Raw genomic sequence first — 24,559 nt, forward strand, 5'->3', positions numbered from 1 at the left:
TATATATATATATATATATGAAGGGGAAAGCCCTGACTCACTCACTCACTCACTGACTTACTCACTTACTGACTAACTAACTTACTGACTCACTAACTGTCTCACTCACTTGCTGACTGAGTTACTCACTGACTTACTGACTAACTCACTTACTGACTGATTCACTCACTGACTTACTGACTGATTCACTGACTGACTGACTCATTGATTGACGCACTCACTGACTTACTCACTGACTCACTTACTGACTGACTCACTGACTGACTAACTGACAGACTGTACGACACTGTGAAGATAGAGAATTAGTGGCGAGTCAAACGTGAAATTTGGCAAGAATATTCTTTAGGTCCTAAATAGGAAAAGTACAGGGGTCGCAACTTGATTATTCAATGCTAAGTGCAAAAGTCAGTGATCACCTATGTAATGTACCTAATCTGATTCTCTAACTTCCCAGTGTCCTACAGACTTGAAATTTGCCACAGCCTTTGTTTAGGTCCTAAATAGGAAAAGTAGAGATGTCAAAACTTTCATATTCCATTTGAACTGTGAAAAAGTGCAAAATCCATGATAAATGACATGGTTCTTTTCTCAGAAACCATAAGGCTTAGGGAAATGTATAAACTGAGTAGAATCTACCTCACCTCTATGTGTATAAACTGAGGAGAATCTACCTCCCCTCTATGTGTATATACTGAGGAGAATCTACCTCCCCTCTATGTGTATATACTGAGGAGAATCTACCTCACCTCTATGTGTATAAACTGAGGAGAATCTACCTCACCTCTATGTGTATATACGGAGGAGAATCTACCTCACCTCTATGTGTATATACTGAGGAGAATCTACCTCACCTTTATGTGTATAAACTGAGGAGAATCTACCTCACCTCTATATGTATATACTGAGGAGAATCTACCTCACCTCTATGTGTATATACTGAGGAGAATCTACCTCACCTCTATGTGTATAAACTGAGTAGAATCTACCTCACTTTTATGTGTATATACTGAGGAGAATCTACCTCACCTCTATGTGTATATACTGAGGAGAATCTACCTCACCTCTATGTGTATATACTGAGGAGAATCTACCTCCCCTCTATGTGTATATACTGAGGAGAATCTACCTCACCTTTATGTGTATAAACTGAGGAGAATCTACCTCACCTCTATGTGTATATACTGAGGGGAATCTACCTCACCTCTATGTGTATATACTGAGGAGAATCTACCTCCCCTCTATGTGTATATACTGAGGAGAATCTACCTCACCTTTATGTGTATAAACTGAGGAGAATCTACCTCACCTCTATGTATATATACTGAGGAGAATCTACCACACCTCTATGTGTATATATACTGAGGAGAATCTACCTCACCTTTATGTGTATAAACTGAGTAGAATCTACCTCACTTTTATGTGTATATACTGAGGAGAATCTACCTCACCTCTATGTGTATGTACTGAGGAGAATCTACCTCCCCTCTATGTGTATATACTGAGGGGAATCTACCTCACCTCTATGTGTATATACTGAGGAGAATCTACCTCCCCTCTATGTGTATATACTGAGGAGAATCTGCCTCACCTCTATGTGTATATACTGAGGAGAATCTACCTCCCCTCTATGTGTATATACTGAGGAGAATCTACCCCACCTGTTTGTGTATATACTGAGGAGAATCTACCTCACCTCTATGTGTATATACTGAGGAGAATCTACCTCACCTCTATGTATATATACTGAGGAGAATCTACCTCACCTTTATGTGTATAAACTGAGTAGAATCTACCTCACTTTTATGTGTATATACTGAGGAGAATCTGCCTCCCCTCTATGTGTATATACTGAGCAGTATCTACCTCCCCTCTGTGTATGTATATACTAAGCAGTATCTACCTCCCCTCTGTGTATGTATACTGAGAATATAACTGACCTCTATGTCTATATACTGAGAAGAATCTACCTCACCTCTATGTGTATATACTGAGAAGAATCTACCTCCTCTCTATGTGTATATACTGAGGAGAATCTACCTCACCTCTATGTGTATATACTGAGGAGAATCTACCTCCCCTCTGTGTGTATATACTGAGGAGAATCTACCTCACCTCTATGTGTATATACTGAGGAGAATCTACCTCACCTCTGTGTGTATATACTGAGGAGAATCTACCTCCCCTCTGTGTGTATATACTGAGGAGAATCTACCTCACCTCTATGTGTATATACTGAGGAGAATCTACCTCACCTCTATGTGTATATACTGAAATTCTGTAAAGTACATAAGGAAGCGGCCATGGACTGCAGGGTTGGAGCCTTTAAGCCTAAGAAGAGGCTGTAACCTGTAGTCTGGGGGTAAATTTTAATAAAAAGGGCTTTACCTTTAAGGGTATAAAGTAATGAGAGTGGGAGGGGTGACACATTCTGCAGAGGGACATCAGTACATGCAGCCTGAGGAGAACCTAGCGCTCCTCTATGTGTATACAGATTTTATTCCTCTGAAGTAACCACCACTTCATGAAATTTTCCATGCGAAGAAGATATAAACACCGATACCAAATTAACGTGGGCGAAGCCGGGTATATCAGCTAGTCTAAGACAAATTAATAAGTTTTCTGTACCCAAAATACTGCGTGTGAAAACTTAAACGTCACCCCACCAAAAGCCCAGACTTTATAAAGCAACATAAATGGGAAGAAAGAATGGCTTTTGAAATGTGGAGGCATAAGAGTAGAAGTATTATCAAAAAGCTATACAATCCCTGTAATCATGACGATCCGCAGAATGAAATGAACAGATAGTTTATACCCTAAAGAAGCAATGGCTACGTTTCTGTTGTTTCATCTCTCCAAAAAGTATAAAAATATATTCAATAAATTAGATCTACCCCAAATTTGTGGAATTGAACAATACTGCCTGAGACATGATGACAAAGTGAGGCTTGGATCAAAAAAGGACTGCTGGCATAACTAAAGTATTGATATTCTTTCCATTGCAATTGAAGACCTTGATCTCTCCAGCTGGAAATCCCTAGGAATCTCCCAGATCGTTCAGCTCTGGACAGATCAGGGCTTTGTTTCCTTTCCAGATCTTGTATTCATCTTCAAAATTCCTAGAATGGATTTATTCAATTACTTTCAAATCCGCCGCCTATTACAAACATCCCCTCCCCCACAAGAGTCAATGTCCCTCCGAAATTAGATGCCTGGTTGAACTCCACTCAAGGATCCAATAAAGGGTTTTCAGAATGTTACCAAAATCTGATATCTTACACATAAGACCCATTAGCACCTTAAAATAGAAATGGGAGGCAGATTTGCAAATCCCAATAATAGGCGAACAATGGCTAAATATACAAACTATTCAGAAAATTTACACAAAATATTACACCGATGGTACGTCCAACCCAGACACTCAGCAAAACATCGCTTGTTACTCTGAAGCTGTTGGAGATGTGGCTCACCAGAAGGGACTCTAATGCATTTGTGGTGGAATTGTCGGTACATCTCGGGTTTGTGGACCCAGACTTCCCAATTAGCGTCCACTCTAAGTGGTATAGAGCTGTCCCTGAGTCCAGCAATGGCGCTATCAAACCTCGACTCTGACCACTTACCACATAATATGCATGCCCCCTTGTTACATATTCTGGTAGCTACCCGGATCTCTATCTCTCAATTCTGGAATGGTAATTCTGGATCCAAAGCGATTTCTTCTACATGCTTTGCTGACCAATCCACTGAGTTTATGTTACTTATTTACTATTAAATTCTGTACCTACACAGAAAAGTCTTTTTCAATAAAAATTGAATGTTCAAAAAAAAATATACAACTTGTCCTGCAAATATGAACCCTCATACAGCCTCCTTAATGGAAACGTTAAAAAGCTACAGTGATGGGAGAAAGAAAGGCTGTATCCCCTGCCATGCAAATATGACACAATGGAGCTACAAGAAGGCTTTAATGTGTGGACTACAGGACAAACCTTGCAAATCTGAGATGCATAGAGAAGAAGATGATGAAAACCAAGCCCATCCCGATTCTTAGGAAGAAATTCCTGCAGACTTCCATTAGGAACATATTCCATGACTAACTGGAAACTTCGTCGACCTTATAATGAATGAAAGAAAAAAAAAACTGTAAATAAATGAGAAATTCACTCCCATTACTGAGCATCTGACAGCTTAATACATGAGCTACTTTATGTGCAAATGTTAGATATAACAAATGGGCCGTACTTCTAAGGATAAGGAAGAAAACAGATCAGCTAGATTGTAAAACAAAGCAAACCATTGCATAATGTCTGTAGTATGGAAGACTGACTTCAATGAGCGCTATATAGTAAAGAGAGAAAGCAGAAGTGCCACTACCGCTATTCAACCCGACAATCACGTGACCACCAGGTGCCTCCTGCCACAGCAGAGCTGCAGGGTGCTAGCAGACCCAGATCAGCTCTGTTAGTGACTACTGTTACTAGAGGGGGATGTCTTCCCCTGTAACTGACCCACCGCCAGCGCCAGCCTAAACCATCGCTATATGCGCCCTGTAATCCGAAATCTGAATTGGTACCTAAAAAAAATGAGTTTGGGAATGTTCTTCAAAATCTGAAAAATTGCTTCTCTACTTCTAAGGCTTGCAACATCCTAAAGAAATACAAAGACAGCTAAAAAATGATCTTGACACAACGTGGACATCTGGTAAATTTCAAATTTCAAATTTTGAAAAATGCTAATTTTTCCAAATATTCTGTAAATGTTGAATAATTTTATAAATAAATGCAAGACATTCCAGGCAAAACTTACCAGACATGAAATACAATGCGTCACAAACATAATCTGAGACTCACTTGGATGAGTAATGGCATTCCAAAGTTATTAACATTTAAAGTAAAAAAAATGTCTAATTTGAAAAGTATGTCTTTCTGACATAACCACTCTTCACCCGAGCCAGGTCAAGTGGGCCAAGTACATGGTGGCATCTACATCACCCTCGCTGACAAACATGCAGTATTGCCAGGCGCACTGTTTGAACATCATGTCTGTTACTTTTTATTATTGGGGGAAATTTTTTAAGGCTAGCATTGCAAACTCCGGTCTTAATATTTCTGTTGGCACACAAAGCACCTAATATGTGAAGAGGTGCGCGGTTGTTTGTGTTGTTGTAGTAATGATATTTGTATGCTTTACATCATTAATTATCTTGTCATGTGTTTCTTATATCAGCTTAGGCAAATATATATATATATATACTGTTATATCTACTCTCTTAGTAAAAGGTTAGCAGTTAAACGGTTAAACGTGTTCATATACAAGCTTGTTCAGAATGTCTTAGGCCCTTGCATCTTCCTCCCCCTCATGTTTCCATCAGAGTAGTTGTACATTCTGATTGGATAAGCTTCTCATTTACTGATTATGTTATATGCTGCTTCCACATTCTTTCACTTTTGATACTTTACTAACGTGAATTATCATATCCTGGGACTGACCAATCCTGTATGAGCACAATAACTCCTATTTTGTTATGTAACGCTTGTCTGTAAAAGCAATTGTATTCCTTTGAATAAAATAGAAGAGTATTGGAGGCTGATAGATAACATCCGTGAGTTCAAATACAAATATTCATGCATGAAGCTTCTCATTCTAACCAATTTGCAGCAAATCAGTGAAATCTTCTGGAATATGATTTATTCCCATAACAGTGTATTAGGCACATCTTGGCACCTCCTTGTGCCTACGAAGAAATGTACTCAGATCTGATCTGGCATTCATTTCTGGTGTAAATTATACCTAAATGTGTTTGTGCAGGGTAGCCATGCTCACTTTGGACAGGCCACCCACCCCTATCTTTAAAAAGTGTCAGATGTCGGTGCAGACAGCAAAAAGTTGCAAATTATTGCACAAATCCCACATGGGAAAAATATTTGCAAATCCTTTATGCTAGGTATTGGCTAAAACTTTCTAAGGAATGTCCCCCATGGTCCCTAATTGTGTTAGTCAAAAAGCACACTCTAATCGTTGCAATGCATGGCTAACGCTGAGAAGGAAGACATGCAGGTTCTCCCCACCTACTAGCTGCTGCTTGACTCACTTCATCCCATATAGAGAAATGTGAGTGACTCACAGCCAAAGTAAGTGACTCCAATTTGTGTAAAGATCAGCAAAATAAATCATTTGGATCCATTGTCAACATCATGATTTCTTTCAAAGCTTAACCCCTTCAAGAAAGAGCCAATCTTGGGCTTCACGACCAATTATTATTTTTTAATTGCTCCTCTATGCATCTTGGTTGGCATTTAAATGTAACATTTTTGTTCGCCGTAGCTGTAAGAGGCTTCATTTTCTTGTGAGACAAGTTGTACTTTATGTAGATGCTCACAGTTGCCCAGTGGTTTCCATCCATTAGTCAGATTTGTGGTACAGTGTATACCATTGGGGCCCGATCCCCATGGTTTAACAAGAGCTTCATTAGCTTTCACTTTGGACTTGTGAAATGATGTTGTTTTTCGACCATTTTTTTATATTTTCTGCTACATTTAAGATAACCACAATGCGAATGTTCTCTCAAAATATGTGGGTGCTGTATCGAAAAATGACATGTATTGTTATTTTAGTTGTGTCTTAGCTATGGCTGGCTAACTCCATTGTTGAATATCAAGAAATGAAAGATCATGACAACAGCCGGGAACGGTACAGGAAAAATTACAATCAACAATCTGGAAATTGAAGCAGTTCCAGACTTTATCTTCCTCAAATCGAAATCCAACCGCAATGGAGAGTCAGGATTAGAACTAAAACGACGAGTCGCACTACATCGCAGCACAATGTTACGTATGCATAGCATCTGGAAAAACAAAGACACAAGCATTGCACCGAAATGCCGGATACTCAACACAATCTTCCCAATCACAGCTTACAGCTGCAAAAGTTGGACCGGAGGGGATTGAACTTTGGTGGACCACGAAGATCACAAACAAAACAGTCTTAGACCGCATCAAACCAAAGTTTTTGTTGGATGGCAGAATTATGAAACAGAGACTCTCATACTTCGACCGCATTTAATGCTTGGAGTGGTCAGCGGCAATAGAAGACCCGGCCACCAAAGAACACGCTGGCCTGATACTAGCAAAGCCTACATCAACATGCAAATGATCGAACTGAAAGAAGCAGATAAAACAGAACCGCATGGAGAGCGCCGATCCATAAAGTGTCTGAGGGTCACCCCTGACTAAACAGATAAAGGTACTTCGCTACATAGTTACATTTTCCCATGATTCCATGGCATGTAATTTTACACAGTAGCAAATTTAGGGCTCTGTTCACTTCTGTGTTATGGAAACCACAATGGATCTATAGTACAATGGATATCCCTGTCAGCTGAAGGCAGGCTTGAACTGGCCTACAGGGAAACAGGTGAATCCCCCAGTGGGCCCTGAGCCAAGGTGGGCCCCAGCCCCTGATCTAGCTCATAGGATCTGCACATATTGAGTACATGGAGTCTACCAATTCCTGCTTGTTGCATTCTCCATATACTTCAGCGGAAGTAGGGCCATATGAAAATGTAATTACTTTTTTATTAAAGTATATGGAGAAAGCAGCAGCAATGAATTACTGAATGGGGATCAGGTAATATTTGCATGAAGCTGTACAATGGGCCCCAAGGATAAATTTCCTGGGGATCCCAGTCTGACGCTGCCTGAAGGATATTCACTGATGTACAATGGGATCTGTCGGATCCCGTTGTTTATACAGATCTAAAACTATTTGGCGTTCCATGTGCTTACATTTTCCACTTGATTCAATATGTGCCAGGTTCACTAACTTAGGAATAATTGTATTATGCGCACCCAATTTTGCATCTTGATTCGGACACTAAATCCAGATCATTTGCGAATAAGAATTCTTTGAACGGATCTTGTGAAACCGTTTCTAGAACTCCTTAGATAACTTCAGAGAATAGGCCGATTCAGTATGACACTCACCTGCACTATAGCATATCCCCTTGTACTTTACAATATAGTCACTATGGAGAGCACGAAGAATTAGACTTTCCTTGTAGAAATCACGGACATGTTCAGCTGTGCTGTGCTGAAGCTTTTTCACTGCAACCAGTTCTCCTGTATTGTCCCCTAAAGGATCATATCTGCAGAGCTCGACACTGCCGAAGTTCCCCTGAAAAGCAGAGAAGCAAATCTAATAACTCCAGTTTGACATGTAAAGTATGTATAGCAACCAATGTTATCGGAAGGTACTCTAAAGTAATAGGAAGTCTTAAAGGGAATGTATCATCAGGAAATAGCCTATTGTTTAAATCAAAATCTTATGTTAATAATGGCAATTTGTAATTTTCCAAGCCACTATATACAGTATATTGTAAAATAATCCTGAAATCTTGCAGTTTTCACATTGACCACTAAAACCTCTTAACAGACTGAGACTTCCTGTTCTGTAAAGAAAACTTTTCAGAACTAATCTTCCCAGGCACAATGAAAGATAAGACTTATAATAGTTAATGCCATTCACGGTAGGTGATGAGCAGAGCTTGGCTCCTTACCCTACTTGTATTAAATACTTTCCCATACAAATAAATGAGTCCAGTATATTGTACGTATAGTCCATGTAGCTTCTGTACATAACAGGAAGACTAATAGGCTACAAGACATTAGAATTTTTTAATTTAGTGATTAGTGTTGCTCATTGCGATAGGCTGGGCGATAAAGTAAGGCCAATTTTTGCAGAGTCAGATGAGGTCACCCTGACCCAATTTTTGCTGAAAGTCACTGAATTATCAAAGGGAGAGAAAGTCTCTTAGTGGTTAGCACTGTTTCCCTGCAGTGCTGGGGTCCTAGGTTAAAATCTCATCAAGGACAACATCTGCATGGACTTTGGAAAACTCAATACAGGTGTTGCCATTGGTCAGTTTTGAACTGACAACTTCAGTGTTACAAGGCAGCAGTGTAAAACGAAAAAAGTTTAGTCCCATGTTAGCCAGTAGAGCAAAATGTGATTGTTCCCAGCAAAAGAATCCATGTAATCTTGTAATTATGATACCTTTCAATGGCCAACAAAAAGACATAGTGTTATAGTGAGCTTTCGAATTTACTTAGGGCTCAAGAATTTGGGAGTACACGTTTATAACCATCTTTGACCCTCTCAAGCATGGAATGAACATCGGAGGCGGTTTCATGCACCACTGGAGATTGTGTCTTCATAGCACATAGCAGTCTATAGCAGAGATAACACACTGGCCTGGTGACCCCCTAACACAAATTCAGAGACTATAAAACTTTTAACATCCTTTATCAGTGGACTAATTAAGGGTTTACTCCTCTGCTCATCCTGTTCTGGTATTGTTTTAAGTGCAAATTAATCACACCATGTCTGTGCCTTGTCATATGTGCCTCTTCGGATCTATCCTATTAAGCCTGAAGAGGAACCCTAAGTAGGTTGGAAAGCTCGCTATAACATCATGTATTTTTGTTACCCATTAAATGGTATCATATCTACAAGATTACCTGGTTTCTCTTACTGAAAACATTCACATTAAGGCAGCAATGCAAACAATTGAGCCACCATACTAGTTCTTTCATCTCCAAAGGAGGAGGAGGAAAATGACAGGAATGAACACAAGAGAATATAAAAACTCCATACAGATGTTGCCCATGGTCAAAGTTAAACTAAGAACTCCAGTGCTGCAAGGCAGGAGAGCCAACAACCGAGCTGCTACACTTCTTGTGTTTATCCTTGTCCCCCTTCTCCTCCTGTAGAGATGAAAGAACATAAACTCCATACAGATGTTACCCTTTGCCAGATGTAAACAGCACACGAGCACTGCAGAGCAACAGTGCTAACAACTGAGCCATCTTGCTAGTTCTTTCAGCTTCAGAGTAAGAGAAGAACAAGAATAACCATGAAGGGAATATAATACCTCCATACAGATGTTGCCCTTGGTCAGATTTGAACTGAGAACTCCAGTGCTACAAGACAGCAAGACAATGCCAAGTCAATAGGAGTAAAAATCAAGTTCACTAATGTGAGTGAGTGAGTGTGTGAGTGAGTGAGACACCGGCTAGATGCTAAATACTAGAATTCAGCTTAATATTTCAAGGCGTGAAACATGTAAAAGTGTTCACTTTTTTCTGTCTGCTTCTATGAGGATGTTTTCAAGGATGCTATAATAAAAGTTTTTCTTCTAACTTCATATGGGTGCTGGAAGAAATCGTGTGTCTTAGATATATACCCATATTTGTGCACGTCTACCTTTTTTCAATTTTGTGTAACAAGATCAGGAACAAGTACCTTGTAACTTAAGATGTATACCAGGGTCTCCCCAAGAGTTCTTTGTCTGGGGCAGCAAACTGGTCAAATTAAACAGTCACTTTTTTTTAGAAGCGTTTCAGAAATTGACCAAAGGTGGACAAACTCTAGTGCCAAAGTCAAATATCAATCATCGCTGCTCCTTTATATGATTAGCAAAGGGGTAACAGAGTAATCAGAGAAGCCTGCTGTTACATCCACTCGGCGCACTAAAGCGCCACTTCTTAGTAAGGACGCAGGATTGTGTCCTCTTAAAACTGCAACCACACATAGTATTGCAAGGACCAATTGCACCTCCCCAGGCCAAGATGGAGGAACCCCTGTCCCTTATTAATTGGGGAAAGTGGGGAACCCTTGCCTAAAAGCAGGGTAATCGCTCCGATAAGGTTGGCCCCAAAGTCTTCATCTGGGACCTGGCTATCCCTGATCAGGAAGCTGAAGAGATGCACTAAACACTGAACACAGAACAGGACTGCGCATAAAGCACATGTCTGGCCACCAGCACAGATATATCACACGTCACTGTTCACATCAACACACATGGTTGTGCATACAACATATAACAGGGACCCCACCCAGAGCTCACATGCATACAGATGGTGACTCATAGTCAGTCCAAGTGTCCTCACACCAGGGGAATAGAGTCAGCCACCGTACAGACACAGGGAACAATGTCAGGCATCCCACATCTGACACACTCATAAGACATTTGATGTCTGGAGGCTGCACCTGCACAGGGATAGGGAGAAACCTGCGGTCCGTCTGCACTTGTGAGGTCACCGCACCACACACTACATAATGCACACACCCCAGAATGCAAGGAGGGGAGGGACAGCAGTTGTCCAGACTGTCTTCAGGGGAGAAGAGAGGGACACTACAGAGAAGCATGCACCACACCAGCTCTGAGTGGGATTAACAGTGAAGAACTAAAATGACCAGCAATCTCTCCCAAGAGCTTGCTGGTATTTATCTGCCGCAGACCAGGGGGATTGGCTGGTGGAGAATACCACCCCACAGCCAGCTCAATTACCCCCTACCTGTGAAGGTGAGCACAAGGAAGCCTATAGAACCACAGGTCCCAGATGCATAACCTTACCACCTACCAAGTGAACATAGCTTATCATCTCATTGCAACTGGGGGGCTGTTTGGGACCCCCGAACTCAGATTGGGGCATTTAGATGCCACTGTCATAATAGACTGTGGCATTTAACAGGTTAATAGCCGTGATGAGCGTGAATGCTATTCACAGGTGTTGCAGGCAGGTGTCAGCCCTCCGAAACAACCAGCCCTGTATGTAATGGGATCGGCTTCCCATCCCACCCCATACAAAGCCCAACATTGGAGGGTGTACATGTATACCAAAAAGCAACAGGGGGTGAATATGCTTAATAGTGATGACAGGCTCCCTTTACAAGTTGTTTCAGTTTGCCAGCTAGAATCATCATACATATCTGATGAAAGGCCAGGTACTGGCCTAAACGTGTAAAAATATGTATTTTATTTACCATATATGCAATAAATTCCATTCGTGAATGGAATTGTGGGTGTTCTAGAAAAGTGACCAGCACTGCCTGAAGAAGGGGCCTTAAACTGCCTTGAAAGCTTGCATATATATTTCTGGTTAGCCAATAAAGGTATCGCCTCTGTAACTAACATTACTGCGGTCTTCCACCTACTAACCTCTTTATCAGGACACTGAAACTCCTACAAATTTAGACTGGATCCAGACATGGGGAAAATTTCCACCTAGTATTTGTCATGTATATGCAGCAAATACACATTGAATCTGTCCCAAAATCCACGTGTGTCACATTTGTACTTTGTTGCAAGATGTTCCAGCGGATCGCACTATTTACATTACAAAGAGTGAAATCCGCTTTGTTTGCACAACAGAATGAGCATGATAGAGCATTTTCCAGTTTATACAGATGGGTTTTGAAGACTCCATCCACTGAAAATTGCTGTGGATTTGCAGCGCAGCATGCACACAACGCAAATTTGCAACAAATCCGCAGCATCTGGACCCGGCTTACTTACATTTTTTTTAATGGCTACAAAAAGTAATAAGCAAGACATAGCTAAATTAAAGGGGTTGTCCCGCGGCAGCAAGTGGGTCTATACACTTCTGTATGGCCATATTAATGCACTTTGTAATGTACATTGATTATGAGCCATACAGAAGTTATAAGAAGTTTTTCACTTACCTGCTCCGTTGCTGGCGTCCTCGTTTCCATGGAGGCCGTCTAATTTTCGGCGTCTAATGGCCAAATTAGACGCGCTTGCGCAGTCCGGGTCTTCTTCTTTTCTCAATGGGGCTCCGTGTAGCTCCGCCCCGTCACGTGCCGATTCCAGCCAATCAGGAGGCTGGAATCGGCAATGGACCGCACAGAAGCCCTGCGGTCCACCGAGGAAGAAGATCCCGGCGGCCATCTTCAACCGGTAAGTAAGAAGTCACCGGAGCGCGGGGATTCAGGTAAGCGCTGTCCGGTGTTCTTTTTTAACCCCTGCATCGGGGTTGTCTCGCGCCGAACGGGGGGGGGGGGTTGAAAAAAAAAAAAAAAACCGTTTCGGCGCGGGACAACCCCTTTAAGACCCTAGTTGTCTGACCCCAAATTAATGCAGACCTCATACAGTAAAATTAATTCACACCCGAGATGTCAGAACCGAAAATAAATTCACATTCCAAACATCAGACCACAAAACCATTCCAGACCCACTATTAATTTAGTCATCAGACTCCTACAAATAATTCAGCTGTCAGACCCCAATGCTAATTGAAAACCACTCACCACCTAGTAATCACATCTAGAGCTTCATTATACCTTTCCCACCACAATAATAACATCTAGAGCTTTACTACATCCTCACAGTAATCACATCTAGAGCTTTACTACATCCTCACAGTAATGACATCTAGAGCTTTACTACAGCCTCACAGTAATCACATCTAGAGCTTTACTACAGCCTCTCAGTAATCACATCTAGAGCTTTACTACAGCCTCACAGTAATGACATCTAGAGCTTTACTACAGCCTCTCAGTAATCACATCTAGAGCTTTACTACAGCCTCACAGTAATCACATCTAGAGCTTTACTACAGCCTCACAGTAATCACATCTAGAGCTTTACTACATCCTCACAGTAATCACATCTAGAGCTTTACTACATCCTCACAGTAATCACATCTAGAGCTTTACTACATCCTCACAGTAATCACATCTAGAGCTTTACTACATTCTCACAGTAATCACATCTAGAGCTTTACTACATCCTCACAGTAATCACATCTAGAGCTTTACTACATCCTCACAGTAATGACATCTAGAGCTTTACTACAGCCTCTCAGTAATCACATCTAGAGCTTTACTACAGCCTCACAGTAATCACATCTAGAGCTTTACTACAGCCTCACAGTAATCACATCTAGAGCTTTACTACATCCTCACAGTAATCACATCTAGAGCTTTACTACATCCTCACAGTAATCACATCTAGAGCTTTACTACATCCTCCCAGTAATCACATCTAGAGCTTTACTACACCCTCACAGTAATCACATCTAGAGCTTTACTACATCCTCGCAGTAATCACATCTAGAGCTTTACTACAGCCTCTCAGTAATGACATCTAGAGCTTTACTACAGCCTCACAGTAATCACATCTAGAGCTTTACTACATCCTCACAGTATTCACATCTAGAGCTTTACTACATCCTCACACTAATCACATCTAGAGCTTTACTACAGCCTCTCAGTAATGACATCTAGAGCTTTACTACAGCCTCACAGTAATCACATCTAGAGCTTTACTACACCCTCACAGTAATCACATCTAGAGCTTTACTACAGCCTCTCAATAATGACATCTAGAGCTTTACTACAGCCTCACAGTAATCACATCTAGAGCTTTACTACATCCTCACAGTAATCACATCTAGAGCTTTACTACAGCCTCACAGTAATCACATCTAGAGCTTTACTACAGCCTCACAGTAATCACATCTAGAGCTTTACTACATCCTCACAGTAATCACATCTAGAGCTTTACTACACCCTCGCAGTAATCACATCTAGTGTTTCACCATTCCCCCAAGTAATTACATTCTGAGAGCTGATCACAGCAGAAGGATGATGGTAACCCGGACAGCCAGGGAGTGAATAAGTAATGCCCACAGCCCCTACTTGACTGTTGCGGGCAGCATGAGGGGAGGTACTTCTAGCAGACATGCGTCGTTCAACGTAGCATAACTCCGTAAAGGCTTTACATATCCAAGTGATTCTGACAGTGTTTTTTCACCACATGTTGTACTTCATTTAGGTTGTAAAAAGAGACCAATATAATTTGTGTATATTTATTAAAAGTACCAATATTGGAAAAATTTTGAAAAAATTGTCATTTTTTCACATTTTCAACCGTAATAGCTCAAATATGTCCAAACATACTGTACAACTTTTTGATAAGATATATATTTCCATCTGTTTACTTTATTCTGAATGAACACTTGAAAAACTTTTGTGTTTTTTTTAACCATTTATAGGACGTACAAATTTAACATTACTTATCAGCATTTTGAGGAACACTTTGTTTTCCTGCACCAAACCAAGTTTGCAAAGGCTCATAAGTGTCAGAATAATAGATACCCCCCCCAAATGACCCCATTTTAAAAACTACACCTCTTAATGTATTCACTGAGGGGTGTCATGAATATTTTGACCCCACCAGTTTTTTTCAGGAATTAATTCAATTTAGAGGAGATAAAATAAAATTTCATATTTTTGCAAATATGTCATTTTAAAGACATATTTTTTTCCTATAGAGCCCATGAAATTGAGGATTTACACCCCAAAATGGATACCCCCGTTTCTCCCGTGTTCAGAAACATACCCATTGTGGCCCTAATCTTATGTCTGGATGCACAACGGGAACCAAAATGAAAGGAGCAGTCGGTGTCTTTCAGAACATAAATTTTGCTTGAAGGCGTTTTAGGCCCCATAGCACATTTGTAGAGCTCTTGAGCGGCCAAAACCAAAGAGAACCCCCACAAATGACCCCATTTTGAAAACTAAACCCCTTAACGAATTTATCTAGGGGTGTACTGCCCATTTTGACCCCACATTTTTTGAAAGAATTGAAGCAAAGCAAAAGGAAAAAATTGTGATTTTCGTTTTTTTGGCAATTCTGTCATTTTAAAAACAGCTTTTTTTGTACAGCACACACATGAATAAAGACTTGCACCCCAAAATAGATACCCCTATTTCTCCCGTGTTCAGAAACATACCTATTGTGGCCCTAATCTTTTGTCTGGATGCACAATGGGGCCCAAAATGAAAGGAGTAGTCGGTGGCTTTCAGAACAGAAATTTAGCATGAAGGTGATTTAGGCCCCATTGCCTACTTGTAGAACCCTTGAGCGGCCAAAACGACAGAGAACCCCCACAAATTACCCCATTTTGAAAACTAGACCCCCTAGCGAATTTATCTAGGGGTGTACTGTGTATTTTTACACTACAATTTTTGAATAAATCTAAGCAAAGCAGTAGGAAAAAAATTACAATTTTCATTTTTTTGGCAGTTGCATCAATTTAAAAACAGTTTTTTTTGTACAGCACACATAGGAATGAAGACTTTCACCCCAAAATGGATACCTCCATTTGTCCCGTGTTCAGAACAATAACCCTTGTAGCCCTAATTTACTTAAAGGACACATGGCTAGGCCTATAATGGAAGGAGCACCCGTTGGATTTCAGGGTACAACGGAATAAATTCCAGGCCCCATTGCCCACTTATAGAGCCATTGAGCATCCAAAACAATAAAAAAAAACCCACAAATGACCCCATTTTAAAAACTAGACCCCTTAATGAATTCATCTAGGGGTGTACTGCGTATTTTGACTCCACAGTATTTAAATAAATCTAAGCAAAGCAGAAGGAAAAATTACAATTTTCATTTTTTTGGCAATTTTGTCAATTTAAATACTGTTTTTTTTGTACAGTGTACCTAGGAATGAAGACATTCACCCCAAAATGGACCCCCCCCCGTTTGTCCTGTGTTCAGACACATACCCGTTATGGCCCTAATCTACTTACAGGAAACATGGCAAGGCCTATAATGGAGGGAACACCCGTTGGATTGCAGGGCACAACTGAATACATTCCAGGCCCCATTGCCCACTTGTACGGAATAAAAATTGACACCTTAAAAAAATATCCCCCCCCACACACACACACACACCCCTCCGCGCCCTTTTCGGCGTTCCCCAAATCTTAGATAAAAGTAATAATGTGAACTGTGTAATATTTCCGAAGACAGGGGCAATTACGGAGGCTGGTTGGGATGGGTACATGGGGCTATAAAACCGGGTATCCCCCCTCCTCTCATGCTTTCTGGGGTTTTTTCGTGACCTCAGTGGCGGGTATGGGGTGTAAAAAGTGGCGCACTGTGAGTCTCCGTAAGCTTAATGAGGTGCGGCGGTCTCACACAGAAGGCGCTCAACAAGCTGCTCCTGGAACTGCAGGAAGGCGAACGTTCCCGGGGCTTCTTGTAAATTGCGTATTACAGGTAGCGGTCTGAATAACGCCGGGCTCACATGGCTGTAGGTGGAATCCGCTTGCCGAGGCCCGTAGCGGATCCCAGCTGTGAGCCCGGCTGTGACCCTGCGTACGGCCACGTAATGTACTGCGCATAACTGCCTACTCACACAGGCGGTCATGCGCAGTATATATATATTTTTTTTTTGTATTTTTTTTGTATTACCGCAGATCAGACGCATGCGGAATCCGTAATTCCTATCCGGTCATGTGAGACCGGCCTAAGGTAGATCGCTACCTTTTTATCACGTGACCGGAGACCGCTTAACGAGGCCACCTGTCACTGCCCCAGGCTCTCGGTGACCGTTGGTCGCTGGGAGCAAGGAGATTTTAAATTTCCTGGGCTCCCCGACTCCTGCGCATGTGTTCGCTGTTTTGCCGGCGGTCGCATGCGCAGAATCCGGGAACGTTCACGGAAGAAGATTGCGTCGGGGTGCAAATATGGAGGCCTCCGGTAAAAAGTTTCATCTCCTCTCACCGATCGCATCGGTGAGGGGAGATGAACCTTCACCTTTTTTTTTACTTTTACGTGATCGCCATTATCCATTGGATAACGGCGAACACGTGATCAGGAACCGCTCACCGCGCCCCCCCGTGAAATCTCCAGGCTCTCGGCTAAGTTTTGTAGCCAGGAGCAGGGAGATTTTAAATTACCACAGCTTTTGCGCATGCACCTGCCATATTGGCGACGGGCGCGTGCGCAGAAGCTGGGGTAAGGTCCGCGGATAAATCCGGGGGCCTTAGGTACAGTCATTTTATCCTCCGCCACGGATATGATTCGTGGGGGGAGATGAAGCGCAAGTTTTTTAAACTTTTTAAAACTTTTTAAAACTTTTTTTTTAACTTTTTGCACTTTTTTTTTTTTACTTTTTACCCCTTTTTTATTGTTATTTTTTTAACTTTTTGCACTTTTTTTTTAACTTTACATGATCACTGTCATCCATTGGATGACAGTGATCATGTCCCTGGTGACATCCCTCTGCTCTTGGCTACACATGGCAGCCAAGAGCAGAGGGATTTTGAATTTCCCGGGGCTCAAGCCCCTCTGTGCACGCGCCCGATGTCAATCATCGGGCGCACATGCGCAGACGGGGATTTCGGGTCCCGGGACATCGGGACATCGCAGAGGACCGGGGGTGAGTATTTTCACCTCCCCTCATGGATCCAATCCATGAGGGGAGGTGAAACTTTACTTTTTTTTTACTTTTTCAACTTTTTCGCGATCGCCGCTATCTAATCGATAGCGGCGATCGCGGGCCCGGGGACCGCTCACAGCGGTCCCCGGTAACACCTCCTGGCTCCCGGCTACCTTCAGGAGCCGGGAGCCAGGAGATTTTAAATTTGCCGGGGGCTCCCGGGCTTCTGCGCATGCGCGTGACGTCATCGTCTGGCGCGCATGTGCAAAAGGCCGCCGGCGGGTCCGGGAGGACGACATCTCCGTGGGACACCGCCGACAAGCCGGGTAAGTAATTTCAGCTGCTCTGGTGGAGCCGATCCAGCAGGGCAGCTGAATAACTAACTTTTTTGACAGTTTTATTTACTTTTTTGCGATCGGCGCTATGCATTGGCTAGCGCCGATTGCAATGCCGGGGGGGACTGCCCGCATCCTGGGATGACAGCTCCATGCTGTCGGCTACCTGCGGGCACCGACAGCATGGAGCTGTCACGTCCTCAGGCCAGTGGGCATTAATCCAAAGAGGATGCATAAAACTACGTCCTCTAGGATTAAAGCCCACTTTCTGAGGACGTAGTTTCCCGATGGGGCAGTCGTTAAGGGGTTAAACAAGCCCTTTAATGTCGTAGCACCCCAATTAGAAATCACTATTCCAGTCTAAAACCTCTGTATGCACTAATGTGTCATCGGTGACTGATAGATATAACACAGGTGGCCCCTTACCTTGCCAATAATGGATATATATTTAAGGTATCTTTCTTCATACACACTTGGGTCTTGGTACTCCCAGACATGGTCACAAACTCTGAAATCTTTCATGTGCTGCCCTTTGGAATCCACTAATAGTTCATAATCTGTGACAAATAGCAACAGGGGTTTCATCAATTGTAATCTTTCTGCAGAGATACTGAAATGTTATACAGAGTCCATTCGTCTTACCAGATGCAATAAGATTATTGAGCTCCCGGATGACAGAGCGAAAGGGTGGTCTCAAGGCTGGGTTATAAGACATGCACTGTTGCTCTAAGCTTGCCAATTCGATCCAGTGCGGAGCTGGAAGTTGCATCTGATCTTTATAAAACTGCAATTTCTGAATGAAGAAATGTTATCAGTTATAGAAAAGTGAATTAGCAGAACACATCGGTAGTGAACTCTACGCATGTGGACTCAAATTGGTTTTACAGGTAGCATCGGCTATCAGCAGCAGGGTACACCAGGGTCGGAGTACAAGCCACTGCTCTGACCACTGTGTAGTGGACGGCACTTGTAATTGCAGGCTCAGCTCTTAGTGAACCAATGGGACCCCAGTCTGAAATTATGAGTGCCGGCCACTACACAAGGGTCGGTGAAGTAGCATCCACTCTTACCCTGCTGTATCCCGTCACTGACAGTTGACACTGCCTAAAAAACCCTTTAAACAATTAGCACCTCTTCAGCAAAAAAAAACAAAAAATGGCATTAGTTCCATTATTTTGGACCAAATTTATGACAAAGTGCCAAGAGCTGGCCTAAAAAAAGGGAAAATTATATAACATGTCTCCAAGCTGTACCACATTCATCATACAGCATGCACCACTTCTCTGCTTTCTAAATTTAAGACAGTATTGGCAAATACCGTGTTTCCCCGAAAAGAAGACCCTGTCTTATATTAATTTTTGCCCCAAAAGAAGTGCTAGGTCTTATTTTCAGGGATGTCTTTTTATACTTACCTAGCACGCTTGGTCCACGTCCCTCCCACTGCTCTCCGGAGCTCTGGCAGGCTTTCTGCAGTCCTCAGCCGCCCACTGGAGATCGCTTCCTGGTTACAGGATTCATAAATCCTGCCTCCAGGAACTGATGGCTCTGATTGGTTCTCAAGCACTGCTCAGCCAATCAATGGAGCACTCGATGAACTAATGTGATGGCTGTGATTGGTTCATCCAGCTGCATTGATTGGCTGATCAGCGCTCGAGAATCAATCACAGGCATCATGTTGTGAAGGCAAAATTAATGAATTCGCCGAGCCACGGCATTTTTTGGCCAATTCATAAATCCCGCCTCCACAACGCGATGGCTGTGATTGGTTTTCGAGTGCTGCTTAGGTAATCAATACAGTGCTGGATGAAACAATCGCAAGTTTATTGTGTTTCGCCCTCACTGTCAGCGGTCTTCACTGCATCACCCTTGAGTGCGGTGCCATCATAGAGGTCACACAGAGACTCTCTTACAAACATTTCTAATAACATTCCCCGGGAATGAAGATTCCTTTCCCATTGGAGCAGATCAGAATTATGTGCAGACACCATGATAACGTCTATGCCGGAGATACACAGCGAAGAAAAAGCAAGAGAGCAAGAGCCACAGATTCCCAATACAAAAACACAATAAAACACAAAAAATCCAGGAAATCAACATAAAATTAAGGTGAAAATGTTGAACTTTCCATAGAAGCCATTACTTCTTGACTTACATTTTCAGGTTCTTCTGAATTTAGGGGGATAATGCCATCATTAAAGATTTCCCACATTGTGACCCCAAAACTCCAGCAGTCCGATTCTAATGCCAAGTTCCTGACATCCGCCACACATTCAGGAGCCAGCCACGGGATTCTCTCTAGCAGCACTGAAAGAGACAATGTTGAGTCGTTGATACGGCTGCTTTCACATCTGCGTTGGTTTTTTTTCTGTTCCATTCGGGGAGCAGGGAAGGGGAATCCCCTGGTCGCACAGCTCCGTCTGATGACAGAACCAAACAGGGCCAAACGGTTCCCTATAATGGGGTCTGTTCACTTTCTGCTCAGCTTGCCCGGATTTTAGCATGCAGCGCTTTTGCTTCCAGTATTTAAAGCTGGATTTGTGACAGAACCTCCAACCAGAGATGCAACGCAGGTGTGAAATCCCCCTCAGCTGTACTCTCAGCATTCTACAGTCTTTATATAGAACTATATTTATAGTTCAAAAACTACAATTTCCAAATATAAGTTTTTTTAAAAATTCAGTTTTCTTTTTTCCCCACAAACTAGCACCCTTTGTCCAGGGATTGGGCCTGGTATTAAAGCTTATCCTTCTTCAAGTGTATGAGGATGAGTGTCTATGTAGAGCAAAAGCAAAAAGGTTTCCAATCTTGGCCAACCCCTTTATTGTGGTGGCAAGGTGATTGCATTCTATTTAAGTTTGCTCCTAGAGACAAATCTAATTAGTAGTGGGTAGTCACATTGTTGCTGCGGGAGTTGATGCTGTCACAGTGAAACTTTCATCAGTAGCTACTTAAAAATAGACAGATTTATGGTGAAAGCTTTATTTATAGTCTTTTTTCCTTTTTTTCCCACTTTAGTAGTTCCTTACAGTTAGGCCGCCTGCAGACGAGCGGGTCGGATCCGGCAGCGAGAATTCTTGCCGCGGGACCCGACCCGAGAGCCTGCAGGGACGAGTGCGTACTCACCCGCGCCTGGCGGCCCCGGCTCTTTCATGTGCCGGCTGCGGCGCAGCCGGCGCATGTGCAGACCGGAGACGGCGGCCGGGTGAGTGCGTGCCCCGCACAAAAATAGGACATGCCGCGGTTTGTTTGCCGCGCGAGATTTCGCGCGGCCAAACCACGGCCGTCTGCATAGGAGTGCGTATTGTAATGCACTCCTATGCAAACTTTCAGTGGCGGAAATCCTGCGGGAAATCCCGCGGCGGGATTTCCGCCCGTTTGCAGGCGGCCTTATGGTGTTAAAAATTCTATGAGTAAAAAGTGATTGACAGAAACCAAGTAATCTTCTAGATATGACTCTACCGACAAAGAGCAGAGGAGAGGAGAAAGAGGTACAGCAAGAAATGACTCTACCAACAAAGAACAGAGCAGAGGAGAAAGAGGTACAGCAAGAAATGACTCTACCCACAAAGAGCAGAGAAGAAAGAGGTGCAGCAAGAAATGACTCTACCCACAAAGGACAGAGGAGAAAGAGGTACAGCAAGAAATGACTCTACCCACAAAGAGCAGAGGAGAAAGAGGTCCAGCAAGAAATGACTCTACCCACAAAGAGCAGAGGAGAGGAGAAAGAGGTACAGCAAGAAATGACTCTACCCACAAGGAGCAGAGGAGAAGGAGGTGAAGCAGGAAATGACTCTACCCACAAAGAACAGAGGAGAAAGAGGTACGGCAAGAAATGACTCTACCCACAAACAGAGGAGAAAGAGGTACAGCAAGAAATGACTCTACCCACAAAGAGCAGAGGAGAAAGAGGTAAGCAAGAAATGACTCTACCCACAAAGAACAGAGCAGAGGAGAAAGAGGTACAGCAAGAAATGACTCTACCCACAAAGAACAGAGGAGAGGAGAAAGAGGTACAGCAAGAAATGACTCTACCCACAAAGAGCAGAACAGAGGAGAAAGAGGTACAGCAAGAAATGACTCTACCCACAAAGAGCAGAGGAGAAAGAGGTACGGCAAGAAATGACTCTACCCACAAAGACCAGAGGAGAAAGAGGTCCAGCAAGAAATGACTCTACCCACAAAGAGCAGAGGAGAGGAGAAAGAGGCACAGCAAGAAAATAACTCTACCCACAAAGAACAGAGCAGAGGAGAAAGAGTACAGCAAGAAATGACTCAACCCACAAAGAACAGAGCAGAGGAGAAAGAGGGACAGCAAGAAACGACTCTACCCACAAAGAACAGAGCAGAGGAGAAAGAGGTACAGCAAGAAATGACTCTACCCACAAAGAACAGAGCAGAGGAGGAAGAGGTACAGCAAGAAATGACTCTACCCACAAAGAACAGAGCAGAGGAGAAAGAGGGACAGCAAGAAATGACTCTACCACAAAGAACAGAGCAGAGGAGAAAGAGGGGCAGCAAGAAACGACTCTACCCACAAAGAACAGAGCAGAGGAGAAAGAGGTACAGCAAGAAATGACTCTACCCACAAAGAACAGAGCAGAGGAGGAAGAGGTACAGCAAGAAATGACTCTACCCACAAAGAACAGAGCAGAGGAGAAAGAGGGACAGCAAGAAATGACTCTACCACAAAGAACAGAGCAGAGAAGAAAGAGGGACAGCAAGAAATGACTCTACCCACAAAGAACAGAGTAGAGGAGAAAGAGGTGCAGCAGGAAATGGCTCTACCCACAAAGAACAGAGCAGAGGAGAAAGAGGTACAGCAAGAAATGTCTATACCCACAAAGAACTGTGTAGTAAGAACACAGAGTCCTCTTGAATGGAGAAAAAGAAGTGCTGTTGTGAAGAAGAAAAGTAGTGGTGGTTGTGGGGGATTCCCTACTGAGAGGAACAGAGGTCGCTGTCTGCAGACCTGACACCTCATGAGAGGTGTGCTGTTTTCCAGGTGCACAAAGATTTCTTTGATAGGCTGTCAAGACTCTTCCGTCCTACAGAACACCAGCCATTCCTACTAATACTTGTAGGGACAAATGACACTGCAAAAAGGACCTTGCAACTATATGCAGAGACTTTGAAGACCTCGGAAAGAAGGTGAAGGAACTAGGAGCACAGGTGGTCTTCTCATCCATTCTCCTAGTGGATGGCCATGGAATAAGAAGATGGAACAGGATTCTAGAGGTGAACAACTGGCTACATCGATGGTGCCGTCAGCAAAGATTTGGATTCCTAGACCATGGAGTGAATTACCTATATGATGGACTGCTTGCTAGAGACGGGTTGCACCTTACAAAAACAGGTAAGCATATATTTGGTGGGCGTCTTGCTTCACTCATTAGGAGAACTTTAAACTAGAACAATATGAGAAGGGAAGGGAAAGGTAAAAATATACAGCTAATTAATACATTTGAGACCCTCGCTATTACAATTCAGAAGGCAAGTAGGGGAGCAAGAGACCCCGATCACAAACTAACATGTTTTTATACAAATGGCCAGAGCATGGGAAACAAACAAGGAGAACTGGAGCTCCGAACACAGGAAGAGAAATATGATGTCATAGGTATCACGGAAACTTGGTGGGATGATACACATGATTGGATACAAGGCTTGAAGGATACAATGTATTTATAAGAAACTGACCTAATAAAAGGGGAGGAGGTGTTGGGTTGTATGTTAGGAGAACATCCATCTCCACGGAGATTCAAGCTTCAGAGCTGGGAGTTCTGTAGGAACTGTTTGGGTAAGAATACAAGGAGAGAGCAACAGAAAGGACATTTACTATAGGCCATCTGGACAAGCAGAAGATATGGAGGAACTCTTTCTACATCAGATGGACAAGCTCTCAGAGAAGCCCAACATAGTGATCATGGGAGATTTTACCCATCCAGACATTTGTTGGGAATCTCTCAGGTAAAAGTAATGGATCCAACAGATTCTTATCCGCTCTTGTGACAACTTTATCTTCCAAAAGGTAGAAGAGAAAACAAGGGGATCTGCTATCTTGGACCTAATTCTTACCAACAGGGAGGGAATGGTTGAGGAAGTAAGGGTGGCTGGGACCCTAGGAGGCAGTGATCATGATATCCTTGGATGTTGGATAACAAGGGGAGAAAGACCTGAGAAGACTCAGAC

The 24,559-nt window shown here is 42.8% G+C and overlaps 1 protein-coding gene across 2 annotated transcripts in view; it reads right to left on the reverse strand.

The window, feature by feature from the left end:
* The window catches only part of JAK3 (Janus kinase 3), a 224,072-nt gene that overhangs the window by 12,441 nt on the left and 187,072 nt on the right, over nucleotides 1-24,559 (reverse strand). For both annotated transcript variants that reach the window (XM_066604769.1, XM_066604768.1), the window contains 5 exons: nucleotides 20,526-20,677; nucleotides 19,016-19,166; nucleotides 18,800-18,930; nucleotides 7,980-8,169; nucleotides 3,987-4,111 (listed from right to left, as the gene is read on the reverse strand). In XM_066604769.1, the coding sequence (XP_066460866.1) occupies nucleotides 3,987-4,111; nucleotides 7,980-8,169; nucleotides 18,800-18,930; nucleotides 19,016-19,166; nucleotides 20,526-20,677 (749 nt within the window). The remainder of the gene's footprint in view (nucleotides 1-3,986; nucleotides 4,112-7,979; nucleotides 8,170-18,799; nucleotides 18,931-19,015; nucleotides 19,167-20,525; nucleotides 20,678-24,559) is intronic.

Source organism: Eleutherodactylus coqui, chromosome 5, assembly GCF_035609145.1.
Source record: "Eleutherodactylus coqui strain aEleCoq1 chromosome 5, aEleCoq1.hap1, whole genome shotgun sequence".
Taxonomy (NCBI): Eukaryota; Metazoa; Chordata; class Amphibia; order Anura; family Eleutherodactylidae; genus Eleutherodactylus; species Eleutherodactylus coqui.